This window comes from Monodelphis domestica, chromosome 5 (assembly GCF_027887165.1).
Source record: "Monodelphis domestica isolate mMonDom1 chromosome 5, mMonDom1.pri, whole genome shotgun sequence".
In the NCBI taxonomy this organism is placed as follows: Eukaryota; Metazoa; Chordata; class Mammalia; order Didelphimorphia; family Didelphidae; genus Monodelphis; species Monodelphis domestica.
Window position 1 is genome coordinate 202339510 of NC_077231.1, and position 27911 is coordinate 202367420.

Below are 27911 nucleotides of genomic sequence, written 5' to 3' on the forward strand. Positions count from 1 at the left end.
TATATTAAGCACAAAATAGGTGGGGGAGAAAGTCTAGAATTTACTTGATTTTTTCCATTTGTGAAACAGCATTTCATATTTTCTCATTTTCAAAAAATAGTAATTAAAATATATTTTGGGTGGGGGTGGTTAGGATGACTTAATGCGTTTTAGAGGATAAAAGAAACTTAGGTTCACTTAAAAACTTTTTTACTTTTTTGAACTGATCAAAAAAGTTTTTGAAATGGTTTTGAAAAAATATAAATTACAGTCACCGGAGAACGAATGGAATTTTTTTGTGTGTATTATCTTCTCTCTCTTCGTCTCTTTCTCTTCCTTCTCCTTCCTCCTTGCTTCCTTCTCTTCTCCCCTCCCTTCCTTTTCCCAGGTTTCAAGTAGAGGAATACATATAAATGGACATGCAACTGTCGCTAGTTTGGTGGATTTTTTTCCCCATGGGATATTATTAAAAATATTAGAAAAGGGGTTAAATAAAATCAGTGTTCAGATTTTTTCACATGAACCTAAAAAGTATGTTAAAATTCTGATTGTCAAAAGAGTTGTTTCTTTTCATAATAATAATAAATATGTCTTAAGCATATTGCCTAGTTTATCCTCACAATGATCTTGAGAGGTCAACCCTATTTTCATAGATGAGGAAAATGAGGCAGAGAGAGCTTAAGTGATTTGCCCAGGACCACATCACTAATAAGTTATGTTTGAGGCCAGATTTAAATGCAGGCCCTGTCCCCTATTCTTTGTACCTCTTAGTTTCTCTGTTTTGATATGTAAATGATACTTATCATTTTACTTTGTTAAATTTACTATAAAGAAATGAAAACTGTGGAAACAACTGTAGCTCATATAAAAAACTTTTACATTATAAGGCTAACTTAATTCATCAAAATAGATGCTATAAAGTTCTCTGTTTTGGCTTTTATACATCAGTAAACTCCTCCAAGTCTTTAAATAGAGCTTTATTCTTAGAATTCTAACTAGCCCTAAGGTACAAAAGATTGGTACATAGTAGAAAGAGTATTGAATTTTGAGTCAGAAGACCTGATTTTGAATTCAAGTTCTGCTACTGACTGGCTCTTCAGTAGCTCTTCAATGTCCCTTCTTCTCTTCCATAAAATGATGAAGTTAGAGACTTGGTAATCTGTGGATCAAGGAAAGTCAGAACTATTTGATCCTCTGACTATGTTTCTAGAGGTAAGCATGTTTATCACAGTACTTAATGATGTGATAGTGAGTGGAAGAGACCAGAAGAACTTTTAAAAAATGAAAAACTCTAAACGGTTGTATGGACCCACTTAATGTAAGGACAGATAGCTCCAAATATTTCAGTAATCAGTAATGGAACATAGTTCAGCATTTTCACTGTTCATTGTGATATTCCTGAGTCATTAAGGAAAATACCAAATTTTTATGAAGTATCTTAAAGTGATCCCAAATAATTGAGAATATGAACAACATAGTCTGTCAACTCAAATAACATGACTCAAGTATGGTGGGTATAGACTGCCGCATTTTTATTACAGTGACTTTGTGTATACAAAGTAGTATAAAATATATCACCTAGGATATGATTAAGTAGAAGATATAGCAGAAAAAAGTACTCTTATGTGTATATAACCCCACTTGAAAGGAGACTTTTATCATTCAACCCTATGGACTGCCTTTAACTTCTGTAAAAATTTTTCTATTTCTCTACTTGTCTTTCCTATAAAAGAATGAAGTTAAATATTGTATGTGATTTGAATCTAGTCCCTAGGAACCCAGCTTACTGACAAACTTGGTCCAAACTTTCCTCCTCTCCAGGTTTCAAAAATTCCTAATACTACTTCTGTCTTCTGAGGACAGTTTCTTCTGCCTGGCACAACCCAGGCCTAACCTAACATACTCAATCTATAAATTATTCACTAACTACCTAACTCCCTAAAATAATAGATAGCTATCACTCAGTCACTCCTTCAATCAGTTTTCTATATCAGCCCAACTGTCAGTAGCCAACTGACAGCAGATCCTTGCCTTAGAGACAGACCTCCTGCTCTCTAGAGATCCCAGAGGCAAAAAGCCCTTTAAAGACTAAAGCCAAAAACCCTCTCATTAAGCTCAGGCCCACCTTTATATACCAGCAACTAACTGCCAACCCACACCTAGCAGCCAACTTCCTGCAACTGACAGCCTGCAACTGACACTCAGCAGGGGACTCCCTAGTTCCTACTTCCTATCACTGTGGGCTGGTTAATCCCTACACATCTCTATGGTAAGCGGACCTCCAGGTTCCTTGTTAAATTAAAGAAATTAAAGAATTTGTTTTTAGAGAGAACATTTTAGGCATGAAGGACATTCTGTTTAAAGTCATTATGGCAGGAGATGGAATGTCATGTACACTATGAAACCAGATCAGTTACTCTAGAGTGAGTTGGTGTAGATTAGGGGGTAGTGTTAATTCATTCTGAAAAGATAAAATAGAGATAGAATGTGAAGGTATTTAAAAAGAGAAAATCTTCTTTCATTTAAACCTAAAGGTAGCATAGACTCAACTGGATTTTCTTTTTTGAACAACTGTATCTGTTTTAGGAAAGTCAACTTATCAGCTATGTGAAGGATGAATTGGAGAGGAGAACTTCCCTGAGTAATCAGTGAATGAACAAAAAAGTACTTATTAATTATTAAAGTAGATCAGATGAGAGATGATGGTGATCTGAAATAGGGCATTTGTGGTGGGAGTAGAGGGAAGAGGATGGATGTTATAGATGTTTATAGTTGGAATAGACAAGAATGATTGAGTATGAGGGAAAGAATGAGAATGAGGGATCAAGGGTAATTCCTAGGTTTCAAACCTGAACGACTTGAAGAATGATAGTGCCCTTCACAGAAACCAGCTCAGTTGTACACTGCTTTCCTTCCTTGGTTCTTTTGCCCTCTTTTTTTTTCAGTTTTCCAGATTTCCTTTTCCTCACCATCCTTCTTGCATTTTTCTATTCCCTCTTTTGTGCAATTATTCCTACATCTACTATGTATTAATGTTATTTAGCATCAGCTAGACCTTCTACCAAAAGGGAATCATCATCTTCTTCCCTTTTTGACTCTTATCATGTTTCTTTTAGTAGCTATCTATCCTAAACTTCTTCAGCTCCCAACAGCAACACCAACCCTTTCCTCCATATCAGCAGGTAAACCTTGTTTCCCACCTTATTGAGAATATCATTCCTTCATTGTGAGTGCCTTCATCTTCTCTATATGCCTCAACATTTTTCTATGTCTTCACTTATCTTCTCTTCCTTTGTTTCAGTTGCTGAGGTGTTAAGGGTAAAATTTAAGGATTATGACTGAATATATTATTAGTGGTCGCCAGGGATTTAAATTCAATCCCAATGAAATACTCAAGTCAATATAGGGTTTTATGGTGGTTTATTTAAAACAGAAGGAAGAAATTAAGAAGAAGGAAAAGAGGGAATGGGTAGAAAGAAGATCTACTCTGGCCTGGCCTAAGCCGGGGGGTGGGTGGGTGGGTGGGGGAGTACAGAAGCTTCAGCCAAGGGCTCTTCTCAGGAGATTAAATATAGTTTGACTTCCAGCCATGAGGCCTCCTCCAAGGTGAGGGGCCTCCTCTGGGGCTAGTGCCTTCAGAAGGTCAAGGAAAAGGGGAGTCAGTCTTATCACTCACCAAGGTTGATTCAGGGAAACTGCCTCACCTAAACCACGCTACAGAGCTCCTCTCAGAAAGCTCCACTGCCAAAGTCCACCAAAGCCACAAGCCCACCAAATGCCACCAAAAGCTCCCAACACCTCCAAGCACCTCTCCCAGGAAGTGATGGGAAATATATAGGTAGTTCTTTACATCACTTCCTGTGTCTCACATGTAGTGGCTTAAACTTGGCTTAGGACAGCCCAGGGGGTCAGTCAGTTGTTTCTGATTTGTCACTTGCTAGCACATGCTGGTCATAGGCCATCCTCCTCCACAGTTAATCCTTAAGTGGGGGTATATACATTCCTGGTTGCAAGAATTCTAAAGACTAAGCAGGGTGGAGTAAATCTAAAATTCACAGAGGGAAGAGATGACCCTTTTACTTTCAAGGCTAGGCCCTTCTATTTGTAATCTTGATCATATTCATCCTTCTCTCTTTTTTTTAAGAGTATGTTTTGTTTCTTTCTTTAAAAAAAAATAATCTAATTGGTACATTTTATTTTCTTATCGCCAAAATTTCTTCCACTATTCCTTCCTGCCCAGAACCATTCCATATAATGCAAAAAGCTATTCCCCTCCCTTTATTTTTAAAGATATTTTATTTTTCAAATTACGTGTAATAACAATTTCCACATAGGTTTTCTGAAGTTATAAGAAACAAATTGTCTACTTCCCTTCCCCTTGTGGAGATAAGAAATTTGATCTGAATTAAACCATATATTATTATGCAAAACATGGCCACATTATTCATTGCTGTAAGATAATATTCCTATAAAACCCAAATCCCCAAAATAAAACCACAGATAAACTAAAGTGAAAAATAGCATGCTTTGATCTGCATTCTGACTTCAACAGTTCTTTCTCTGGAGTTGGATGGCATTCTTTGTCATAAGTTTTTCAAAATTTTTCTGGATCATTGTATTTCTGAAAGAGGTCAAGACTAAATGGGAAAGGACCTGTTTGTACAAAAATATTCCTAGCTGCTCTTTTTGTAGTGGCAAAGAATTGGAAACTAATGGGATGTTCCTCAATTGGGAAATGGCTGAACAAAATATGGTATATGATGTTGATAGAATACTATTCTCTAAGGAATGATAAACAGGATGATTTCAGAAAAAGCTGGAAATGCCTACATGAACTGATGCAGAGTGAAGCAAGTAGAATCAGGAGTACATTGTACACAGTAACTGAAATGTTGTGGAATGATCCAATGTGATAGACTTTGTTACTAAAAACAATACAATGATCCAGGACAATTCTGAGGGACTTATGAAAAAGAATCATCTACCTTGAGAGAAAGGACTGTTGGATTAGGAATGCAGATGAAAACATGATTTATCACTTATTTGGGTATATGTTTTGGTGTTTCAGATTATTCACACTTACAAAAATGAGTAATATGGAAATAAAAAAAAATAACTAGCCATGTCTTTCACATTTGATCATCCCACAATATTGCTGTTACTGTATACAATGTTTTCCTGGATTTGTTATTTCACTCTGCGTTAATTCATGTAGATCTTTCCAGCTGCAAAAAGCCTTTTTTTTTTTAAGAAAGAAAGAAAAATAAGAAGAAGGGAAAACAAATCAGCAAAACCTTGATCAAAAAAATATGAAAACATGTAATTTTCTCTGTGGGCTTCTGACCTCTGTAAAGTTGTTGGGAAAGGGTCTTCTTTGAAGTCTTGCTATGTAATTTTGTATATAATTTCTTTACTCTGCATCAATTCATTAAAATCTTTCCTTGCTTTTCTGTAGCCATATTCATCATTTTTTTCAGCCCAGTAATATCCTATTAAATTTATTTACCACAAATTGAATAGTCATTCCTCAATCAAAGTGGGGAACTACTTCATTTCTACTTCTATGATAAATTTAAATGCTGCTATAAATATCATGGTGGATTTGTCTATTTTCATTCTTTTCCTATGGGCTTTTTCCATGTTGACTTTAAACATACCTAGGTATCCCTCACTAAAAAAAAAAATTCTTCATTTAACTCTGAAAGCTATTCCACTATATTTTTTTCTCTCTTTTACTGCCAAACTTTTCTGAAGAGCTATACTTTTGACTTTTACTTCCTTACTTTCCATTTATTTTTCATCCCCTTGTAATCTGGTCCCCAGCTTTAGCTCTACTGGAATTGCCTTTTTAGAAGTAACCAGTTATCCCTTAGCTGCCAAATCTTATGGCCTTTCTTTGGTTCTCATCTTTTTTTGACCTTTTTACAGCTTTCAGTACCGTTGGTTTCTCCTTCCTCCAAGATAATTTCTTTGGTAACTTGGTTTTGGTGACTATTTTCCTGGTTCTCCTATCTCCAATTCCTTTTCAACTTATTTTTGCAGAATGATCCTTCTCTTACCCTTCAAGTATGAGTGGCTCTCAGGACTGTGACCTGGACCTGATTCTCTTTTCCCTTTATATTCGCATGTTGAAGTCATCATCCCATCCCATGGGATTCAGTTATGTTTATATAGATGAAGTACTTCTATATCTATAAATTTAAGCCAAATCTGCTTCTTCAACTCATTCAGTTTCTTGTTTAGTGCCTTTAGCTAGTTGGCTTGCTAATAATTCAAACTCATCATGTATCATCCTCTTAAACTTTTCTTCCTCAAAACTTCCTTGTTTCCATGAAGGGACATTGCTATTTTACCATGCGCTCAAGTTCATAACCTTAAAAATGGCCCTTGGTACTTGGCTCTCCCTTTGTCCTTTATCTATTACATTGTATCCAGAGAAATGGTTTTGCTTCAGTATCTTTTACATTCATCCACCTTGTGCTTATATTGTTAAAGTGCTAGTTCAGACCTTCATCACCTTTCTTGCCATGATTATTGTGTTAAGAGGTTCCTAATTGATCTAGTCTCCATTTTCTAACCTATACTTTACATAATTCCCAAAATAATCTTCTTTGGGCACTGGCCTGACCGTTCCAAAACCATGGTATACTTTTCTTTCTTATCTCTCCCCCTTCAGAAACACTATCTTTATTCAAAGAACAATTCATTGCTGCCTCTTCCATGAAGTCTTAAATAAGTCTCCTACTTGTTAGTGCCCTTCATATTACTCTATATTTGTGTGTTACATTGCATTCCACGAGTATGAAGGAGCAGAGTGTGTGACATTTTTGTTTTTGTTTAGCAACTAGGATGAGGCTTTGCTTTGCATGTAGTGTTAGATGTCTTAGAGATCATTTAGCCTAAGCTAAATTTTAGAGATGGGAACTGTGACCAAAAAGACTTAGGGTCTTGTCCAAGGTCATATTTTAAGGGGCAGCACTGGTATTTGAACTCAGATCTTCTAGTTTCAAATTAGGGTTCTTTGTACAAAAAGAGCCTTAATGTGTATATATTGAATTAATTAAAGTTAAGAGGAGTAACAGACATTGATATTTGTTAACCATGGAATAATGAAAAGATCTTGAAGAAAATCTTTACTGGGATGTACAGATCTTTTGTCTCTAGTGGGTTGTATAGGCCTGTGGAGTATTTATGGAAAGAACTGGACATAATATAGGATGAGATGTAAATGAGTTGGAGTCTGTAATGTAGTACTTGGTTACTCACATTAATTAACTCAGATCCATTGATGAATTTTAGCGTTTAGGAAGGAAGGGGAATGTATAAAATGGTTCAGGAAGATCTTGTCTAAAATACTTAAAAAAAATTTTTTTAAAGGATTGAGGCTTAAAAGGAAACATTTCAGTTATCTAAAAAGTTCATCTTATAAAACAGGTCATTTGATTTTTTTGTGTTACATTGACATGAGCTAGTAAAATATATGATAAAGAATTTAATCATAAGATAATTAAAAGAACAAATTAAAGAATCAATAATCATGAATTTACTAAGCCCTATTTTAGGTTCAAAGGATAAAAGAGTCCTATTTAGTGAGTTTACATTCTTATGGGGAAATGAACAAGTACTTGTAAAAATATATAATAAAAATAAAGTTGATAAAATATATAGAGAGTAGTTAAATAAAGGTTGCAAGAGAAGGCACTAACAGTTGATAATAAAGAAAGGCTCTATTCTACATGTTAAGGAAGAGGCCTCTAGGAGACAGTGAGATGAGGAAGTGAGTATTTTCCAAGCATTTGAGATGGCCATTATGAAGGCACAGAGACAAGAAATGGAGTATCTTGAATGAGGAAGAGAGAATAGGCCAGTGTGGGAGGAGGAATAATTTTCAAAGGTGGTAGGGAAAGGTAGATTGGAGTGAGGTTAGGCTTAAATCTAAACAGAGAATAGACTAGTTGAGATGGCATAGTAGAAGGATATAGTACAGCTAAGATTGTCCCTGTGACTAATCCATAAAGATCTAGAAAAGTCATACTGAGTCATTCTTTCCAGCCCATTTTGGTATAGGGAGTCAGAGATCTTTGTACACTAGGGACAGAGCCTAGCCAAGAGCATATCACACAAAGAATTCCAAGATAGGGACTGAATATGTACTTTCCTGTAGCTGTGTACCAGGGCAAGAAGAAATCCCAAATCTGACCCAATCTTGGGCAGGGAGCAGGAACAGGTGCTGAAATGGAAACTCTGAACTCACTATCCACTTATGGATCACAAATCTATTGTGAATTGAGGCGAGAACTTTTGCCTAGCTAAGTGACATTTGAAGGCAAGGACTAGTTAGTTGTAATCCCTAGACTATGTACTGAATGAGGAACAAATACAGAAACAGGTAGGAGCTATGCAGCTTTAACCCTGGGAGCAGATCAGGGCCTTGAATCCATCTCATATCTTAGTCTGAAGCCTACAGCAGAATAGTGAGGGCAGGAAGCCTAGACCCAAGGGAGTCTGCTGTTCTGTCAGTCAGAATCTGCAAAGCTTCCAGCTGAATAATGGTGATTTACATCAGCAACACTTCAACTAGGGTCAAACCTACTATTATGTTGCTCATATTGAAATCATCCAAGAGGATGAAAAAACAGATCCAAGTATGACTGAGCTGTTTCCTTTGGAAGTGTGAAAAGCCTGGTCTTAACACAAAGTCTCAATTTGGAAATAAAGGTTGAAGAATGAGGGAAAAAATCCTGTCAAAAAGAACTGTTTTGATATAAACCCAGAAGAGAAAAGGTGCAGTCTCAAAAACAACGCGTACAATTTCAGTTAGAATTTCTAAAGAGTTGAAGAGTTTAAGAACTAAAAATTCTTTTATATATGAAATGAAAGAGGTAGAAGAAACAATTGGTACAAAAAGTGTGCTGATGGAAAAATTGGAACTGTGGAAAAAAGAATTAGGAAGATAATTGATAGTTTAGCAAAGAGATATAACTTTAAGCATCAAATTCTGTAATACATAGAATGGACCAAATAGCAGCTAATAACTCCATGAAGCAACAAAAAAATATTAAAAATTTTAAAAATTATTAAAACTAACTGAAAAGACTGAACAAATAAAAGAAAATGTAAGGCATTTTATATTTTAAAAAATCTAATCTGGAAAACAGATCAGAGAGAATTTAAAGAGTCCTTGATTACCTGAAAGCCATAACCAAAAAGAGGAACCAAGACATATTTCCAAACATCTTAAAAGAAGTTTGTTCATATTGCTTAGAACCAGAGGGCAAAGTGAAAATAGAAAGTATCCATTGCTCAATTCCTGGAAGAAACTCCAAAATGAAAACTCTTAGGGAACTTTATAGCTCATAATCTAGCACTTTCAAACTAAAGAAAAAATACTGCAAGGAGCTAAAAGAAAGAGTTCAAGTACTGATGAACTATAGTCAGGATCATAGTAGATTTCCTTATACGAATGGCAATTGAAATACGATATTCCAGAAGACAAAGATTTAGTCTTACAGCCAACAATAACTTACTCAGCAAGACTGAGTATAATCCCACAGTGGAAAAAATTGGGATCTTTAATGAAATAGAGAACTTTTAAGCATTCCTTTTGAAAAGGCCAGAGCCATGCAGAAGCTTTAAAATACAAACATAGGAATCAAGAGAAACATGAAAAAGATAAATATGATTGACCAATCATAAGGGTCTAGACAAAAGAGTGAACTGTTTGCATTCAAATATAAAGAGAACAATATTATCATTATTGGGTATCATAGAGAAAGGGTCTTTTAAAAGATAGATAGCCCATAATTGGTTTGTTTCATGTTTGCATGATCTTAAAAGGAAAAGGAGAAAAATAAGAATATATTAGTAGGAAAAGAGAGAGGAAAGGTGAAGGAAATTATTTTACATAATTTAGGTGTGCAAATAGACTATACCAATAAGGAGCAAAAGGATGGGAGAAGCTGGCAACACTTGAATCTTACTTTCATCTGAACTGGTTAAAGTTGGGAAGAATATTCACATTCTGAGTTATGTGTAGAAACATACCCAGGAGGGGAAAAGGGAGAAATAAGAGAGAGTAGATTAAGGGTGGGTTTAATCCTAAATAACAAATTCTAGGGAGAGTTTGATCATAAAGAAGAGCTTTAAAAGAAAAAAGTCTGTGACTAGGCCCTGGGCAAAGGAAGAGGAAGTAGGGCAGTGGAAAAGAAACCCACAATACTGGTGTTTAGCACACTTCCCTCCTATCCTGTTCATTATAAAGAGGGGGCAGGAAACTCATTAACACAGTGATCAGCCATGATTTTAGAGGATTCATGATGAAATATACTGCTTACCACAGACAGAGAGGTGATAGACTTAGGTTGCAGATTGAGACATAGATTTTTTGTTTTTGTTGTCAGATATAGCCAATGCAGGATTTTATTTTCCTTGACTATGCTTATTTGTTGCTAGAATTTTTGGTGAGGACGGAGGGAGGTTGGAATGTAAAGAAGGTGGATTTTTTTTAACTTTACCTTTTGTCTTAGAATCAATACTGTGTATTGGTTCCAAGGCAGAAGAGTGGTAAAGACTAAGCAGTGGAAGTTAAGTGACTTGTCTGAGGTCACACAGATAGTAAGGGCCAAATTTGAACCCAGAATCTCTCAATCCTCTGAGCTATCTAGCTGCCCCCAAGAAAGTGAATTTTTAATTTAAAAAATGTAAAGTTTCTTTGATAAAAGTCTCTTTTATTTCTAAGATCTTGTGTACTAATTGAAATGTTCTAAGAATAAGAACCAGTGAGTGCCCAGTTGATAAATGGCCAAAGGAGATGAGCACATATGTATATATACATATATATATATTGGGTATATATACATATATATATACCCAAGAAAGCATGCCTCATGCCCTTCAGATTGACAAAGATGACAAAAAAGGAAGATAGTGAATGTTAGAGGAGCTTTGGGAAAACTGATCTACTAATGTACACTACTGGCTTAGCTATGAATTGGTCTGATCATTGTGGAAAGTAATTTGGAACTATACCCAAAAAAGTCAGCAAACTGACTTTGCTCCAGCAATACTTCTACCTGAAAAGAAAAGGGACTTACATGAATTAAAATATCTATAGCTGCTATTTTTGTAGTGGCAAAGAATGGGAAACTTAACGGGATATCCATCAGTTGGGGAATGGTTGAACAAATTACATTATATAATTATGATGGAACATTTTAAGTGAAGAAATGGATGGTTTTAGAGAAAACCTGGAAAGACTTCAGTGAACTAATAATGTTCATTCAATATGATGGAGAGTGAAGCAGGCAGAACCAGGGCAATTAATACAGTAGCATTGTAGAGACAAATGACATTTAACGACTCAAGAACTTTGATCAATGAAGTGATCAGCCATGATTCGTGAAGAATGCTACCCATTTCCTGACAAAAGATATGATAGACTGCATATGCAAATTTGCACACATTTTTGGACAAGGCCAATGTAGATATTTGTTTTTGCTTGACTGTGTATGTTTCTTATAAGGATCTTGTTTTTCCTTTTGTCTTCAGTGGAATAGGAGTGGTGGGAGTAAAAAAAGAGATGTTAGTTGAAAGAAATTAAAATAAGAAACTATACCAGTGAGTTTATATTTTATCCTAAAGGCAACAGGAAGCCACTGGGATTGGTTGAATAAAGAAGTCACAAAGGAGTCATTTCTGCCCTTAATAAAAATTACTTTGGCAACAATGTGTAGAATAGTCTGGAATGGTTAGAATTTTGAGTCAGAACAATTAGGAGACTATGAAATTATCTAGATGATAGGTGATGAATACCTTTGTGAGAGTAGCCAGATATAAGATATTTTCAAGGCAGAAAAGGCAAAATTTGCTAGCTGATTTTGGGTATGGGGTAAGAGAATAAGAATTTGAAGATCCTAATTAGAGGCTATGAGACTAGAATGGTGTTACAACAGAATAGCGAAGTTTGGAAAAGTAGGGGGTTTAGAAAGAAAAGTAATTCACTTTTGGCCTTTGGATTTCAAGATATTTCTCTCTGGGACATCCAATTTGAGATGTCAATGAATTAACAGTGTGGGACTGAAGCTCACAGGAGAAACTGGTAATAAAATCTTACATAAAACCTTTAACATTTAACAAAGTAGAACCAAATATTAACAAGCAAACAAAGATGTAAGTTTGTTTTCTTTTCTTTCCCTTTTCAAATTCATTGGAAATTCTGTTATCTTTGACATTTTTTCCTTTCTTTTTAAAAGAATGATAGTCAATATTAATACTGTTCTGGTTCTATTGGCATCACTTTGTCTCACTTCATGAATTACATCTTTCCATATATCTGTATGTTTCATATTCATCATACTTTTTATGGTTCCTTAATATTATGCTACATTGATATTTCATTACACTCACATACCAGTATTTATTTAGTCATTTTCCAGTTAACTGAATATAAGGTATGTTGCTATTTCAAATAAAACAACTATAAATACTTTTATATAGTTGCTTCCCTTTTGTGATAATTTTAGGATAAAAATGGAATAGAATTGTTAGTTTAAAAGGTACAATCATATTTGTGACTTTTTTGTATTGTTATATTGCTTTCTAAAATACCTATACATTATTCTTTATATCATCTGTATCCTCTGTTGGAACTTTATCCAGGTCATACCTGATAATTCTGGAGTCCCCCTAAGGTTCTGTCCTGTGCTCTATTCTCCCTTTTTTACTTAGTGATCACATCAGCTTCCCATTGTTTCAGTTATCCTCTCTATGCACAAAGAACTCATGGTCTTTCTCTCCAAATCTCTCCTCTTCCTTTATCTTCCCTGTAAACTGTGGAGGGTAACAATTTCCTAGGCTTGAAAGCTAGGTGCATCATCTCACCTTCACAATTTTTCTCAACTTCTCCTCATCCCCCATATCTAGTTGCCAAGAACTAAAAGAATTCCAGCCTTTCCAACAATCTGTGTGTGTCCTAGTCATCTATAGAGGGGAAGCCAAAGGCTGCAAAACAATGGGGAGGGAGTTTAAGGATTAGGGAAGGAGAGACCTGGCAAACAACAGACAAAACACAGAGATCTGCAGCATGGTGTCATTGAGCTCCACTGAACATTTATTATACCTTTTTAGCATTGTGAGTTTTTGGGGTGTCCATCAAACAAAGGAAACAGCAAAGGTTTGAGCATTATATTAGTGTCCAATTACAGATAAAGAAATGAGTAGTAACACAATGTACCACCAGGTGCCCAGGAAGAGTAATTTGCAAATCTAGTGAAAAAACTTCTCTCTTCCCAGAATCCTCGCCAAAACCTTTTAAGTTCAGCAAAATTTTAACCCAATCCAATTTAAGGATTCAGAAATCAATCATGTGAAATATTAAAAATATATCCATAAGTCTGGTCCATGAACACTTTTGCTCATTTGAGTCAGCTTTTGAATATATCTTTAATATCTTTATGATTTGTTATTTACTAAAACCCTTCAAAGAACTGTAAATTTCTTCTTCATAACACTCACATATACCTCTTTTCTCTATTGATACTTTCACCACCCTGGTGGAGGTGCTCAACATTTCACACCTAGACTGATACTGTAAGCCTACTGATCAATCTCCCTATCTCAAATTTCTCCTCACATCAGTCTGTCAATTAACTTGTCAATTTGATCTTCCTAAAGCATCCATCTGACTCTGTCATCGTTCTTATTCAGTGGACTCCAGTGGCTCCCTCTCACTTCTAGGATAAAATATAAAATCTCATATTTGAGATTTAAAGCCCTTTATAATCTGGATTCTTCTTATCTTTCCACCACTCTCACATTTTACTTCCCTTCAAGTTCTCTGGGATCCAGTAATACTGTCTTCCTTTATTTTTTTTTAAACAGGATTCTCCATCTCCTGCCACTAAAGCCCCATTGCCTAACCCTTTCTGTCATTAAACAAAAAGTAATAAAAATTATCTTGAAGTATATAGACTTCTTCAACTTCTTCAATAATTTCCCCTAACAATTAGGTACTTTGTTTTGAGTTTACTGTTATTCTTTTACCTTTTTTCCTACTCCCTTTTTTCTTTTTCCTGAAACATTCCTTTTGAAATATTTGATAATTTGGCCAATACCATACCTCTAAGAGTTCTTTTAGTGTGTGTGTGTGTCTTGATTGGAGAAGTATGAATTGTGCTTTATATACTTCTTCATTGTTAAATCTTCAGTGTTGAAATAACCTCATATCTCATATCCTAAGGTTCTTAGATTACATCCTAAGGCAAAGGAATACTCCCTTCATGTGCTTTTGATCTTGTCTTCTGTTTCCATGCCCTTCTTCCTCTTTCCCCATCTTCAATTTCTCTATCTACTAACTCCTACTTCACTAGTTTGAAAAATGACTAGGTATCCTTCATTCTTTTAAAAATCCTCCAATTTCAGGGGGCAGCTGGGTAGCTCAGTGGATGGAGAACCAGACATAGAGACAGGAGGTCCTAGGTTCAAATCTGGCCTCAAACACTTCCTAGCTGTGTGACCCTGGGCAAGTCACTTAACCCCCATTGCCTAGCCCTTACCACTCTTCTGCCTTGGAACCAATACACAGTATTGATTCCAAGACAGAAGGTAAAGATTTAAAAAAAAAAATCCTCCAATTTCATCACTTAACTAAAATTACTCTTGTCATAATTATAAGATTGCTGAATTAGGTATTCCTTCTTTAAACCCTCATCTTTTTTTTTTAAACCCTTACTTTTCATCTTAGAATCAAAACTGAATTGTTTTCAAGGCAAAAGAATGTTAAGGCCAAAGCAGTGGGGGTTAAGTGACCACAGCTAGGAAGTGTCTGAGGTCAAATCTGAACCCAGGACCTCCCATCTTTAGGCCTGGCTTTCAATCCACTGAGCCACCCAGCTGTTCCCTAATCCTCATCCTTCTCCACCAACCTTCTGACAGGGTTGACTTCCTAAATATATGTTCCTGATTCTCTTTCTTATTGTCTGTCTTCTCCTAAATATCTATATCATACCTCTAACTGTGAGTATTCCTGAAGACTGTGCCTAGATTCCATGTTCTTCTCTTTCTTTCTTGTTAATTTCATCATCTCTATGTCAATGACTCACATGAACTATTTTTTTTTAAGTACTTATAAAGCTCTTACTGTGTGCCATCACTGTGCTAAGCACTTAGGATCAAATATAAACAAACAAAACAATCCTTGCTCTCAAGGACCTTACATTTTAATGAGGGGATCTATATAATCAACCCTATTCTCTCCCTTGAGCTTCAATCCCAAATTGCCAGTTACCTCTTAGATATTCAGAATAAGATGTCCCAGAGATATCCCAAAATCAGCATTACCATTTCCCAAAATCTATCCCTCTTCCAAACTTATTTATTTCTATTGAATGTTCCATCATTCTTCCAGTCTCCTAGGTTTATAATAGTTCTGACCATGTATGTGATTGCTACCTAGCTAACTCCAGCAGCTTCCTTTTACTAGGATAAAATATACAATTCCTGTTTAGCTTTTAAAGCCTCATACAGTCTCTTTGGTTCTAGCCTCTTTTCAGTTTTGTTATATTTTATGCTCCCTTGTACTCTCTGTAATCCAGCCAAACTGACTTTTTTGTTTCTCCCACAGGACACTACTTTCCTGGCTCTTCGTGTCATGCCTGGAGTATTCTCCTTCCCCACTTTTGCCTCTTTGACTTTATCATTTCCTTCAAGACACTACCTTGTGCATGAACTTCATGAGCCCTTCAAACTGGTAGTGCTCTTCCTCTCAAACTCAGTTGTTTTCAATATGTAACCAATTTTTACAATTCATTTTTTAGTAGTTAGGGTATATATTCTTATCTATGTACTTGTTGTCCTTGCCTTGTGATAATACATGTATAACCTAGTGCAATTGCTTTGTCAACTCCAGGAGAGGGGAGAAAAGAAGGGAGGGAGAGAACATAAATCATGTAACCATGGAAAAAATTTTTAAATTAAATTTAAAATTAAAAAACAAAAACAAAATATAATCTCTTTGTAAGTAGGGATTGCTTCATTGACTGTTCTTATATCCCCAGGCCTCGGCATAGTGCCTAGAACATAGTAGTCAGTCACAGTGATCTTGCTTGTGAATTATTGGCTGTAACTTTTAATTTTTCTGCCTTATTTTGGAATGTTTCTTGCATATTCTTATATTTTTTTTATACTTCCATCACTACTTGCCAACTCCTATCCATTCTAAAGCATATCAGTTCTTTTTCAGTCTGTATCTTTTGAACTTAATTCCTTTATTGATTATGTTGTAATTAATTACAATTTAATAACATTTAATAAAATGTTGATTTATTACATTTAATTGATTACAACATATAGTCTGTCAAGTAGTGTTTACAATTTCTTTTTTTCTGTAGGAATGTGATCACATTTTTATTGATACTTTTATTTTTATATCATCTCCATTTACTAATTCATCTCATTCTTTTTCTCTAATAGGAATGTTCCATTTACATTTGAATAAAAAGTAAATTCTCTCTGGGCATGAGAGACTGAGGCAGGTGGATCTCTGGCTCTGGCTAGTTCTGTGCTTCAGTCTGCTAAAACTGATCTGGTATACATACAAAGTATAGCAGCATCATGATGGTGGTTGGTGGGTTGTAGGTCTGAAAACAGATTAAGCCAAAGCTCCATAACTATCAGTGGTGAGATTAGGCTGGTGAGCAGCTACTGCATGTCTAGCCTGGGTGAGATAAGGAGACTTAATTTAAAAAAAATTCTTTAATAAACTGAAGTTCTTTCCACAATCAATGACTTTTCTTCTCAGAAATCTGTTTAATTTTATAAATTTTTTCTTATTCATTTGCATGGAAATGGTACGACCATTTTGGAAAACAATTTGAAATTATGCAAATAAAGTAACTAGATTATCCATGCCCTTTGAACCAGAAATTCTCTTACTGGGTTTATACTCTGCTGAAGCCATTAGTAAAAAAGAAAGTCTCCTTAAACTCTAAAATATATTCATAGCAGTACTCTTTGTGATGACTGAGAATTGGAAGCAAAAGTGAATGCACATCAGCTGTAGAAATGACTAAAAAAAGTTTGTTACATGAATAAAATGAAATATTACTGAAATGATATATGTGATGAATACAGAGAAACATGGAAAGATCTATATGAAACAATGCAGAATGGAGAAAGCAGAGCCAAAAGAACAATATATACAGTGACTACATCAAATGTATGTGGGGAAAATTATCCTCCTCCCATCAAAATTAAATGTAACAAAATTATATATAGATAGATAGATAGATAGATAGATAGATAGATAGATAGATAGATAGATAGATAGATAGTAGTCTCTCGGTGATCGAGAATGACTATTGTCTTTGTGCAGTTTCATCTACGGTGTACCCTCATGTGGCTTTGGAGTCCAAAGGCTGAGGCGCAGAGTTTGTGGCACATGGGGCATGGGACTCCAGTCGTTACAGGAGGTGCGGTTGTGGCCTGGTGTCGGCGTTCACGTGCAGAGGCAAGACATCGACGTCGCTCATCTTCAAAGGTGGTGGCGGCATGGTTAATGTGGGTTCGCCAGCTGCTTCTGTCAGAGGCAGTGAGTTCTAGTTGCTTTGGTGTAATGCCAGCCCACTTCAAGTTGGACTTTAGCTGATCCTTGAATCTTTTCTTTGGTTGGCCTTGTTTCCTGAGTCCAGCTGACAGTTCACCATAGAATACCTGTCTTGGTATTCGCTGTGGGTCCATGCGGATGACGTGTCCAGACCATCGTAGCTGGGCTTTGAGGACCATGACTTCGATGCTGGTGGAGTTGGCTCTGTCGAGGACTTCCTGATTGGTGATTCGGTCCTGCCATCGGATCCTCATGATTGACCGGAGGTAGAGTTGGTGGAATTGCTCCAGCTGTTTCATGTGCTTCTGGTACAGTGTCCATGTTTCACAACCATACAGGAGCGAGCTGACGACCACTGTGTTGTACACTTTGAGCTTCGTCGCAGTGCTTACACCTCTGTGTTGGAGGACTTTGCAGTGCAGCCGCCCGAGTGCCTGGCTGGCCTTTTGGATCCTGACATTAATCTCGTGGTCTAGGGACCCATCATTGGCGATGGTGCTGCCCAGGTACTTGAAAGTGTTGACGTTAGAAAGCTGCGTGCTGTCGATTGTAATGAACGGCTGGTTCGTTGGCCTCCCTGGTGCAGGTTGGAACAGCACCTGTTTTGCTGAGGCTGATAGGCCAAACAGTTTTGTTGCGGTAGAGAACCTGACCACAATGGTTTGGAGATGATTTTCTTGGTGGGCCATGAGAGCACAGTCATCTGCAAAGAGAGCTTCCAGGATGAGTCTCTCTGTTGTCTTTGTTTTTGCAGTCAGGCGGCGAAGGTCAAATAGTGAGCCATCCAGTCGGTATTTGATGTAGATGTCCAGGTCTAGATCCATCACAGCATGTCGTAATACTTGGGTGAAGAATAGGTTGAATAGTACCAGAGCGAGGACACAGCCTTGTTTCACGCCATTGGAGATGTTGAAGCGATTGGAAGTCTCTCCACCAGATAGGACTTTCCCTGTCATGTCAACATGAAAGAGCTGGATCAGTTTGACGAATTTTGCTGGGCAACCGAGCTTGCTCAGGATCACCCACAATGCGTCCTTGTTCACTGTGTCGAACACCTTTGTCAGGTCTATGAAGACAATGTAGAGACTCAGGTTCTGCTCAAGGCATTTTTCCTGCATTTGCCTCACTGTGAAGACCATGTCGATGGTGCTGCGATCTGGTCGGAAGCCACACTGTGATTCAGGCAGGTTCTGCTCTGAAACAGATGACAGGAGTCTGTTGTGTATAACACGGGCGAGGATCTTTCCAGCAGTGGAGAGTAGTGAGATGCCTCTGTAGTTGTCACAGGCTGCCCATGAGCCTTTATTCTTGTATAGGGCTATGATGGAGGTATCTCTGAGTTCTGGGGGCATGTCTTCCTCTTCCCATATGCTGGTCAGTACTATGTGGAATGCCTGGAGCGGGAACGACGAGCAATGAAAGGCATTCCCAACTCTACCCCATTTCTGGAGGTGAGACATTTACAGGTATTATACATTGCATATTTGACTTTTTAGTGTATTGATCAGGAGTTCTGGGTTTTTTTTCCTCCTTCAGACTTTTGGGATGGAGGGAGGGAGGGAAAAAGTGGGACAGATGGGATAGTATGGAAATAGAGTAAACAAAATGTTCAATAAAAACTTGTTTTAGAAAAAATAATTCCAGTTCCTGATTTTGGGAGCATCAGTTGATGCAGAGTACAAACTTTTTTTTTTTTAATGAAACCTTTACCTTCCATCTTAGAATCAATACTGTGTATTGGTTCCAAGGCAGAAGAGTGGTAAAAGGAGTAGGCAATGGGGGTCAAGTGACTTGCCTAGGGTCACACATACAAACGTCTTACAGCTAACATTTTAGATTTGTAATTGACTTTATTGGGTATATTTCCTATAAGCAATATGTTGTCTTGAATTTATTCTAAAAAATCCATCCTTTGTTACCTTACTTCCCTGACCCAGTTAGACCCTCTTTTAACATTTGAAAAAAAAAGTTAAGCATACTCAACTAGTCAGTACAGTGACTATATGATAGCATATTCAACATACTGTATTCTTTTTCCTGTTGAGAAAAGTATATTAATTTCATCATCTATCTTTATGGGCCAGTATTGGAGGTCATTACAGTTAATCAGTTTGGCCACTTTTCAGTGTTACTTTTATTACATTATTTTTTTCTTACTCTTTCAGTTTATACAGGTCTTTCATTGCTTCTGTGAATTAATCAAAATTTCATTTTCATGGATTAATATTATGTTACATTTATATTACCACAGTTTATTCAACTATTCTCCAGTCAGTGAGCACCCATTATGTTTCTACTTTTTCCTGCCACAAAAGTGCTGCTTTGAATATTTTGGTATACCTGTTGTCTTTGACCTCCTTGGGGGGATTTTGCAATTTTTTTCCCCCATTTGAATAAGTTTATTTAGTCAATTTAGAACATTATTCTTTGGTTACAATAATCACATTAATCTCCCCCTCCACTCTCCCCCCCCCCCCCCCAGCCAACATGCAATTTCATTGGGTATAACTTGTGTCCTTGATCAGAACCTATTTCCTTGTTATTGTTTACACTAGGATATTCATTTAGAGTCTACATCCCCAACCCTATCCCTTTGACCCATGTATTCAAGCAGTTTTTCTTCAGTGTTTCTACTCCCGCAGTGTTTCCTCTGGATGTGGATAGCATTCTTTCTCATATGTCCCTCCGAATAGTTCTGGATCATTGCATTGTCACTAATGGAGAAGTCCATTACGTTGAATTGTACCATAGCGTGTCAGTCTCTGTGCACAATGTTCTCCTGGTTCTGTACCTTTCACTCTGCATCAGTTCCTGGAGGTCATTCAAGTTCACATGGAATTCCTCCAGTTTATTATTCCTTTGAGCACAATAGTATTCCATCTCCAACATATACCACAATTTGTTCAGCCATTCCCCAATTGAAGGGCATCCCCTCATTTCCCAAGATTTTGCAATTGTTAATGTTTCTAATTGACAGTTTTTCTTAAATTTGTATTATGGAAATAGTTATTCTTAGAGCTCAAGTGATTAGTTCTCTTATAGAATTAATTCTTAAATATTACTTATTAGGTAAATTCGAGAACTAGTATCTGTTAAGTACCACAATTTTCAGACTAGTGGATGAATATTGCTTTACAAAAGCAAGAAAATAATTATGATTTATGTATATTGAAAGCATAAATTGTATTCTCTTTTTAAAAATCCTTAACTTTCTGTCTTAGAATCAGTGCTATCTATTGATTTTAAGGCAGAAGAGTATTAAGGGATAGGTAGTTGGGATTAAGTGACTTGCCCAGAGACACACAGCCAAAAAGTATCTGAGGTCAGATTTGAACCCAAGATCTCCTGACTCCAGGCCTGGCACTCTATCCACTGTGCTACCTTCCTGCCTCTAAATTACATTCTCTTAAGTGTGTCTATATATGCCTCTTTATATGCATACATTTGTGGTATGTTTGTATGTTTTTAATATGTACACTTTAATTGTAATATATTTTTCCAAAGGAAATTTGGCTTGTGACTTTAGTATAATGATTAAATTTTCCCATTCTGTAGATTGTAAATTTTGAGATCATCAGAAATGGTTTTTTGAGAGATTTCATACAGCCAAATTTGGGGATTTCTGAAAAAAATCTTTCTGTATTGTTGGCAAGTTGTGAGAGTTGTGCATATGTAATGGAAATGCTGGATTTTAACATTCAAATATTTATAAAAAATCAAGACCCAGAAACAGGAGGTCCTGGGTTCAAATGTGGCCCCAGACACTTCCTACCTGTGTGACCCTGGGCAAGTCACTTAACCCCCATTGCCTAGCCCTTACCACTCTTCTGCCATAGAACCAATACCCAGTATTGATTCTAAGATGGGAAGTAAGGGTTATTTTTTTAAAGAAAAAATAAAAATCAATGGCTTATATGAACTTGCCAGAAAATGGGAAGTTTTATCAATATTGTAACTTCCATGGTTGTTTTCCAAAGCCAAAATGGGATACTAGCTTAATTTCTTTGGGGCATTAAGTTTATATTGCTATGTCTTCAATTCTCCTAGGTCACAGAGCTCCACCACCACGAAGTGGACATCGGTGTGTGGCAGATAATACCAATCTGTATGTATTTGGAGGTTATAACCCAGATTATGATGAGTCAGGAGGACCAGAGAATGAAGATTATCCTCTCTTCAGGGAGCTTTGGAGGTACCACTTTGCTACAGGAGTCTGGCATCAAATGGGCACAGAAGGTTACATGCCCAGAGAGCTGGCATCTATGTCACGTGAGTTTGAGTTTGGAAGTTTTCAATTTTGATTTAAGTAGAATTGTCTGAAAGAATGAATTTACTAAAACAAATATATGTATTTATGTCAATATTAATGAATTTATTTAGATTATTAGAAGAGGGAACTGTAGTTTGATTGATGCAGGAAAGTTCTGAATGGAGAAACTCCTTTTACTAATACAGTTCAGTACCTCTTTTGCAACTCAGTTTTAAAATAGTGGCCTAAAGGAGAATGAGGTTAAAGTGACTTCTCAGTCACTGCATAATATGTGTCAGAAGTGAGATTTGATCCTCGGGTTTCTTGGCTTTAAGACTTGTACTTGATTACTACTTTATACATCAGTTATGGCCAGATTACAAAGCAAGAATAAGTAACAACTTAAACTTGGTGCTCCATGGTTACAAATATGACATTATCTCATTTGATCCTCTGGGACTCTTGAGATAAATAGTACAAGTATCATATGCATTTTCTAAGTGAGAAGATAGGATTGTACAGCTATTAATTGACAATCTCAAATCTTGAAACTAGATTTTCTAACTCCAAAGACTGCTTCTTTCTGCTATATAAGGTTAAATGCCCAAATGTCAGATTAATAAATTGAACATTTAAGAGCATTCACTGTTTAACATTAAAATAAAAGGATTAGTGGGTGATATTGGATCATGAGGGAGAAGATCAAGTGAAGGAAGAATGATTAGTCAAAATTACTATTATTTTGGCACATTCAGTGACCCAGCCTACCATCTTCCCACAGAGAAGGAGGTGGCAGTAGCTATAACTAAAATACAAAAGTTCATTATGAGGTGCCAGAAAAACACATTTATCCTTTCTTCTATAAAGAACTTAGGGTTTTGTTATATATTTACCCAGAGGTAAATAATGGCTCCACTTTTTCTGCCTTGGAAACTATTTACATTTTCTTTAATTACATTCATTGTATTAAAGTACAGCATTCCTATTCCCTTGTAATACCATCAAAAAATATTCTGGGTTTCTCTCACGTACTCACTATAACTTCTGTGGAATATGGGCTTAGTTAAGGCATTGGAGCAAATCTTTGTAATGTGTAGTTACTGATTTGAAGTACTTTGTGAGGTTATTAAAGCAGAGCTTTTAAAAAACTTTCAAGTCATTTTTGTGCATGTATGAATATGTAGTACACATAGAAGCTGAACAGAATTTTGTTTATGTTCCCTTCTAGTTGTATTGCATGGAAACAATCTGTTGGTGTTCGGAGGTACTGGCATTCCCTTTGGTGAGAGCAATGGCAATGATGTCCATGTCTGCAATGTAAAATATAAACGGTGGGCACTTCTCAGCTGTAGAGGGAAGAAGCCCAATCGGATTTATGGACAGGTACTAATTTATGTTCATGAATTTGTGACTTTGAGTATGGTACCTGAACAGATGTTCTATTACTGAAACTAGGCTAATGGTTAACAGAGAATCCAGATTGTCAGATATTTCACTTATTTTTGATAAGGAAGTATAACATAAAACTTAGTCACTTTCTCTCCTGATCTTTCCTTTTGGCTTTCTGCTTTTCTTTTTTCTTTAGTTCCTAATGAAGTAAAGGATCATAGCTTAGTTTTGTGGAAGGAGTATTTAAATTTTTTGGAAACTCTTTGTGTTTAGACTAAGTCTAAACTACTTGGTACTCCTGGATATTCCTGGAATTCTTTGAGGTACTCCCAGTGGACATTGAATTACCAAAGGAAAAAATGCTTTCAGGGCCTAGTAAATGAATGTTTTTACTTTGAAGTGCAACAATTAATGCACTGTTGGTGAAGTTGTTAATGAGTCCATTCATTTGGGAGAACAATTTAGAACAGAACCCATTGTATTATAAAACTGTGTTTACCCTTTAACTCAACATTTCCATTACTCATATCAGTATCAGAAAGAGATGAAAAAAAAAAGTGAAAAGGACCCCTAAGTATAACAATATTTATAGCAGCTCTTTTTGTGTTGCAAAGAATTGGAAATTGAAGGAATACCCGCTAAACAAATTATGCTATATGATTGTGATGGAATTCTATTGTGCTATAAGAAATGACAAACATATTTCTCTGAGAAAAATCTGGAAAGACTTCCATGAACTGATGCAAAGTGAAATGAGCAGAACCAGGAGAACATTGTACACGGTAACAGCAATATTATACAGTGATCAATAGTAAATGACTTGGCTATTCTCAGCAATACAATTATCCAAGATAATTCTGATGAACTTGTGATGAAAACCGCTATTTCTGTGCCCCCCGCCCCCCAAGACCTAATAATGTCTGAATGGAGATCAAAGCATACTTTTTAAAACTTTCCTTATTTTTCTTGTTTCTTTGGTTTGGGGAGGATATTTTTGGTCTCTGTTTTCTTTCACAACATGACTTATGTGGGAATAAGTTTTGTATGACTGCATATGTATAACCTATATCAAATTGCTTGCTGTTAGGGGTAGGAAATTTGAAATTAAAAATTATAAAAAAATTAATGTTAAATTTTTTTTACCATGTAATTGGGGAAAAATTAAAATATTTTTAAAAATAAAAACAATTGTCCTCTTTAAAATAAGCTGCAAAGTGACTGATTCAAGTTTCAGCAATTTAGCATGTCCTATTCAAAGGTCACTTGAAGATAATAAACTTGAAATATCTGAGCTGGGATAATAGATTTGAAGAGCCACCTACACTGGGCTGGATGACTCTTTAATCCTGTCATAGGGCATTTATTCTCTGAATAGTTACTGTCTGATAGCAGTTTTAACAAAGAACCCACTGATAACATCAGAAGAAGCTAAGTGGTCTCCTCAGTTTTCTTTTGTTAACTCCCCAACATAGTTGCCTGGGATTCTTTTTTTGGTAACTACTTTATCGTCTTTAAAACATTTTCCTTCAAACTATTTAGAAAAGGGATATCATTTAGTACAAATACTCATGGCTGTGATATTGGAATTTTGTGGCTAGTGATCTTGAGCTTCTCCTCATCTGTGTTTGGGATGTAGGGCCTATTTTTAGATTAGATAGTTTTATTCTTTAAGAATACTCAGTTTTTGCTTCCATAATCTTTATGTGACTAAGGATCTATATTCTAGGAGGCTTGGGGAGGAGGAAAGAATCACATAAAAACTGACCTCAGGGCACAGAGCTTTTAACTTAGTCTTAATTAGTGATTACTTAGTTTCCTAGATTAGGGTTCTTTTAAAATCCCTGTCAGTACCTCCAGTGGCTGTTTCAAAAGGAAATGGCATTGTATTCTTTCTGGTTGAAAAATAACTAGCATTGACCATTAGTCCTACTCTGTTGACCCCACAGGTTTTTAACTTCATCTTGTGCTCTGACCCCAGCCCTGGCTCTTCCTGATTCTGGCTTGGCCCCATGATTTGGCCTCGGACTGGACATTGGTGAGCATTGCTCGCTAACCTGCCCTGCCTCTCCCTTACCTACTCTACCTCTTGGAGTTCTCTTGGTATCATCTTTGGTAATTTACCCAACTTTCCTTCTGGCGGTAGACTGGGCCACATAGTTATTTATGTGTTCCATATCTATCTTACATGTTGATGAGCAAATCACTGATATAATACTACGTCATCTGTAAGCTAACTTTGAAAGTGCTATCTGCAGTTTCTTAGAGCCAACATTTTACTTCAGACAGCCAGTTACTGTACTGTGAGTCATAGCTGTATTTATGACCTTCCTCTGGTCATTTTAGAAAGGTGAACACTACCACAGGAGTGTAGATGTATCCATTGGCAGGGAAAATTATAGTTTCTTGGATGTAGACCCTTTATAGAAGAGAACCAGACCTCCTGTAATATTGAGAACCCCATCACTTGCCAGCTCTTACCTCTGCCTTCTTTACCAGAGAAATTCATGGGGACTATTGAACCTCTGACTAGATTTCTTTAAAAAAAATTTTTTTTTAATGAATAGAAGTCTATTTTCTCTCCTTCCATTCTAAGGGGGGGGGGGAATCCCCTAACAAACCAACAACCAACAACCAACCCTGTAACAAATTTACATAGTCATTAGGTTTCTTGTCCAGCTCTGATTCTTATTAACATTCTATTCTATTGAGTTTCCTTCAGACCATTTGCCTCACTAAGTGGACTCCAAACTTACATGCTGAAGAAAACATCCCATTTAATGAAGAGTTCGGGCTGAATTAAAGTTAGCCTTTGAGAGTTGTCACAAGAGAGAGACTTATGACACCATTTTGGAATATGTTGGTTCTTTCTGTTTTCTTTCTCATGACTTGGAATCAAGCTGACTTGGCTTCTGTAGAGCTGAATGATCCTGTGAAGAATAAAATAATCAGTGTGTGATCCTACCTGAATTAATAAACCAGTGATACCAAAGTTAAGATTAATTCTAGCATGGGATTTAGCCTCTGAACTATTCTGCCTTTAAGGCTAAATTTGTATCCTGGATTGACCCTGAGCCTTTGCAACTTTTATACCCTCCTTAAAATGAATGATGTCTCATCTATGCCTAGGCTTTGGACAAAGAGGCCACTGTTCTAGGTATACAACTCATTTAGATAAGGGAAATAGGTTAGTGCCCTGGAATGGCCATTATCTCCCTAGTCTTATAGTATCAATTAATCCCACTGCCAATATTTCTATGTATATATATATTTTTGCGCTCCCTTTGCTTGACTAGTACATAAGTTTCACCCAAGTTATTTTATTTTGAATTTTTGGAGTTTGGGAAACTATCAGTACAGGCCTGACTGGTAAAAGATCTTGTCTTTCCCTTTATAGCTGTAAGTCACTGAAGGCTAATTACTAATCCCTGGGCCCTTGATTCATAAAACTCAGTTTCTGATCCTGATAGGTTCCATTTACAATTTCAAATTAAATAAATTTAGAATTTGAAGAGAGCTTAGAGGCCATGTAGTCCATACTTGAATTGGTAACTCCTCCACAAGATGGCCAACAAGCAGCCAGCCAGCCTCCACTCGAAGACTTCTAGTGATAGAGAGCTTATTTATTGCTTCCTGAGGAAGTCATCTCTGGTTTGGGGCAGCTCGAATTATCAGAACAGTTTTCCTTAGAGGGAACCAAGTCTGTCTCTGCACCAAGCTCTAAGTATTTATGCTTACCTGGTGTTTGGGTCCAAACAAAGCAAGTCTATTTCCTCTTATCATCAGATAAGACTTTTGAGGAGACCTAGGCTTTAGGGAAGACTCAGAGGTCTCCTAGGCCAACCCCCCTTGTTTTATAGATGAAACAGACTCAAAGCTGCTTCATGACCGTCTCAAGGTCCCAGGTCAGACTCCAGATCCATGTTGCTTCCAGTATGCAATGCTGCCATCACATGTAAAGGAGGTGAAATGTATATCCTTAGAAGATATCTGTTTCACATTATTTATTATTCATACATGTATAATTGAATACATAAGTTATATAAGATCAGAAATTTTATTTATTTATTCCTTCTCGGGTGATTTTTTTTCTAGTGTTCCTTTTTAGGTTGCTATTCTGATTATTTCTTTCCTATTACTCTCTAGTTTAGTCAGTATATTTTAGTTTAAAGCCCTTTTGATCAGATTTGCAAATTTCTAGGATCCTCACCTCAACTGCCAGCCTATTCTGGAAGTCACATCTTCCTGTGGCCTTAGGTTCTTCCCCCATTATGTGACTTGGCATTCTTTCTTAATGCATATATGCCCAAAAGGGAATATATTTTTATGTGAATTTTACATAGCTTACAGCTCTAAATATGTGACTGAATTTCTTTTTTAAAACCCTTACTTTTCATCTTGGAATCATTACTGACTTTCTAAAGCAGAGGAATGGTAAGGGCTAGGCAGTTGGGGTTAAATGACTTAGTCACAAGCTAGGAAGTATCTGAGGCTACATTTGAACCCAAGATCTCCTGTCTCCAGGCCTGTCTCTCAATCCAGTGATCCATCTAGCCGCCCCCTTGTAAATGATATTTTGAATCAGAAATACCATTTCCATTCTGATGCCATCTTCTTAAGCAGTTTATTTCACAGCTCTGCTTTTCTGTTTTCAGTTGGCAGAAGGGATCAAAACATTATCCATGCCCATTTTCAGTT

The 27911-nt window shown here is 36.5% G+C and overlaps 1 protein-coding gene across 5 annotated transcripts in view; it reads left to right on the forward strand.

Moving 5' to 3' along the window:
• Positions 1–27911, forward strand: part of KLHDC10 (kelch domain containing 10) — a 68028-nt gene that overhangs the window by 19453 nt on the left and 20664 nt on the right. For all 5 annotated transcript variants that reach the window (XM_001366932.5, XM_007504306.3, XM_007504307.3 and 2 more), the window contains 2 exons: positions 21626–21847; positions 23056–23210. In XM_001366932.5, the coding sequence (XP_001366969.1) occupies positions 21626–21847; positions 23056–23210 (377 nt within the window). The remainder of the gene's footprint in view (positions 1–21625; positions 21848–23055; positions 23211–27911) is intronic.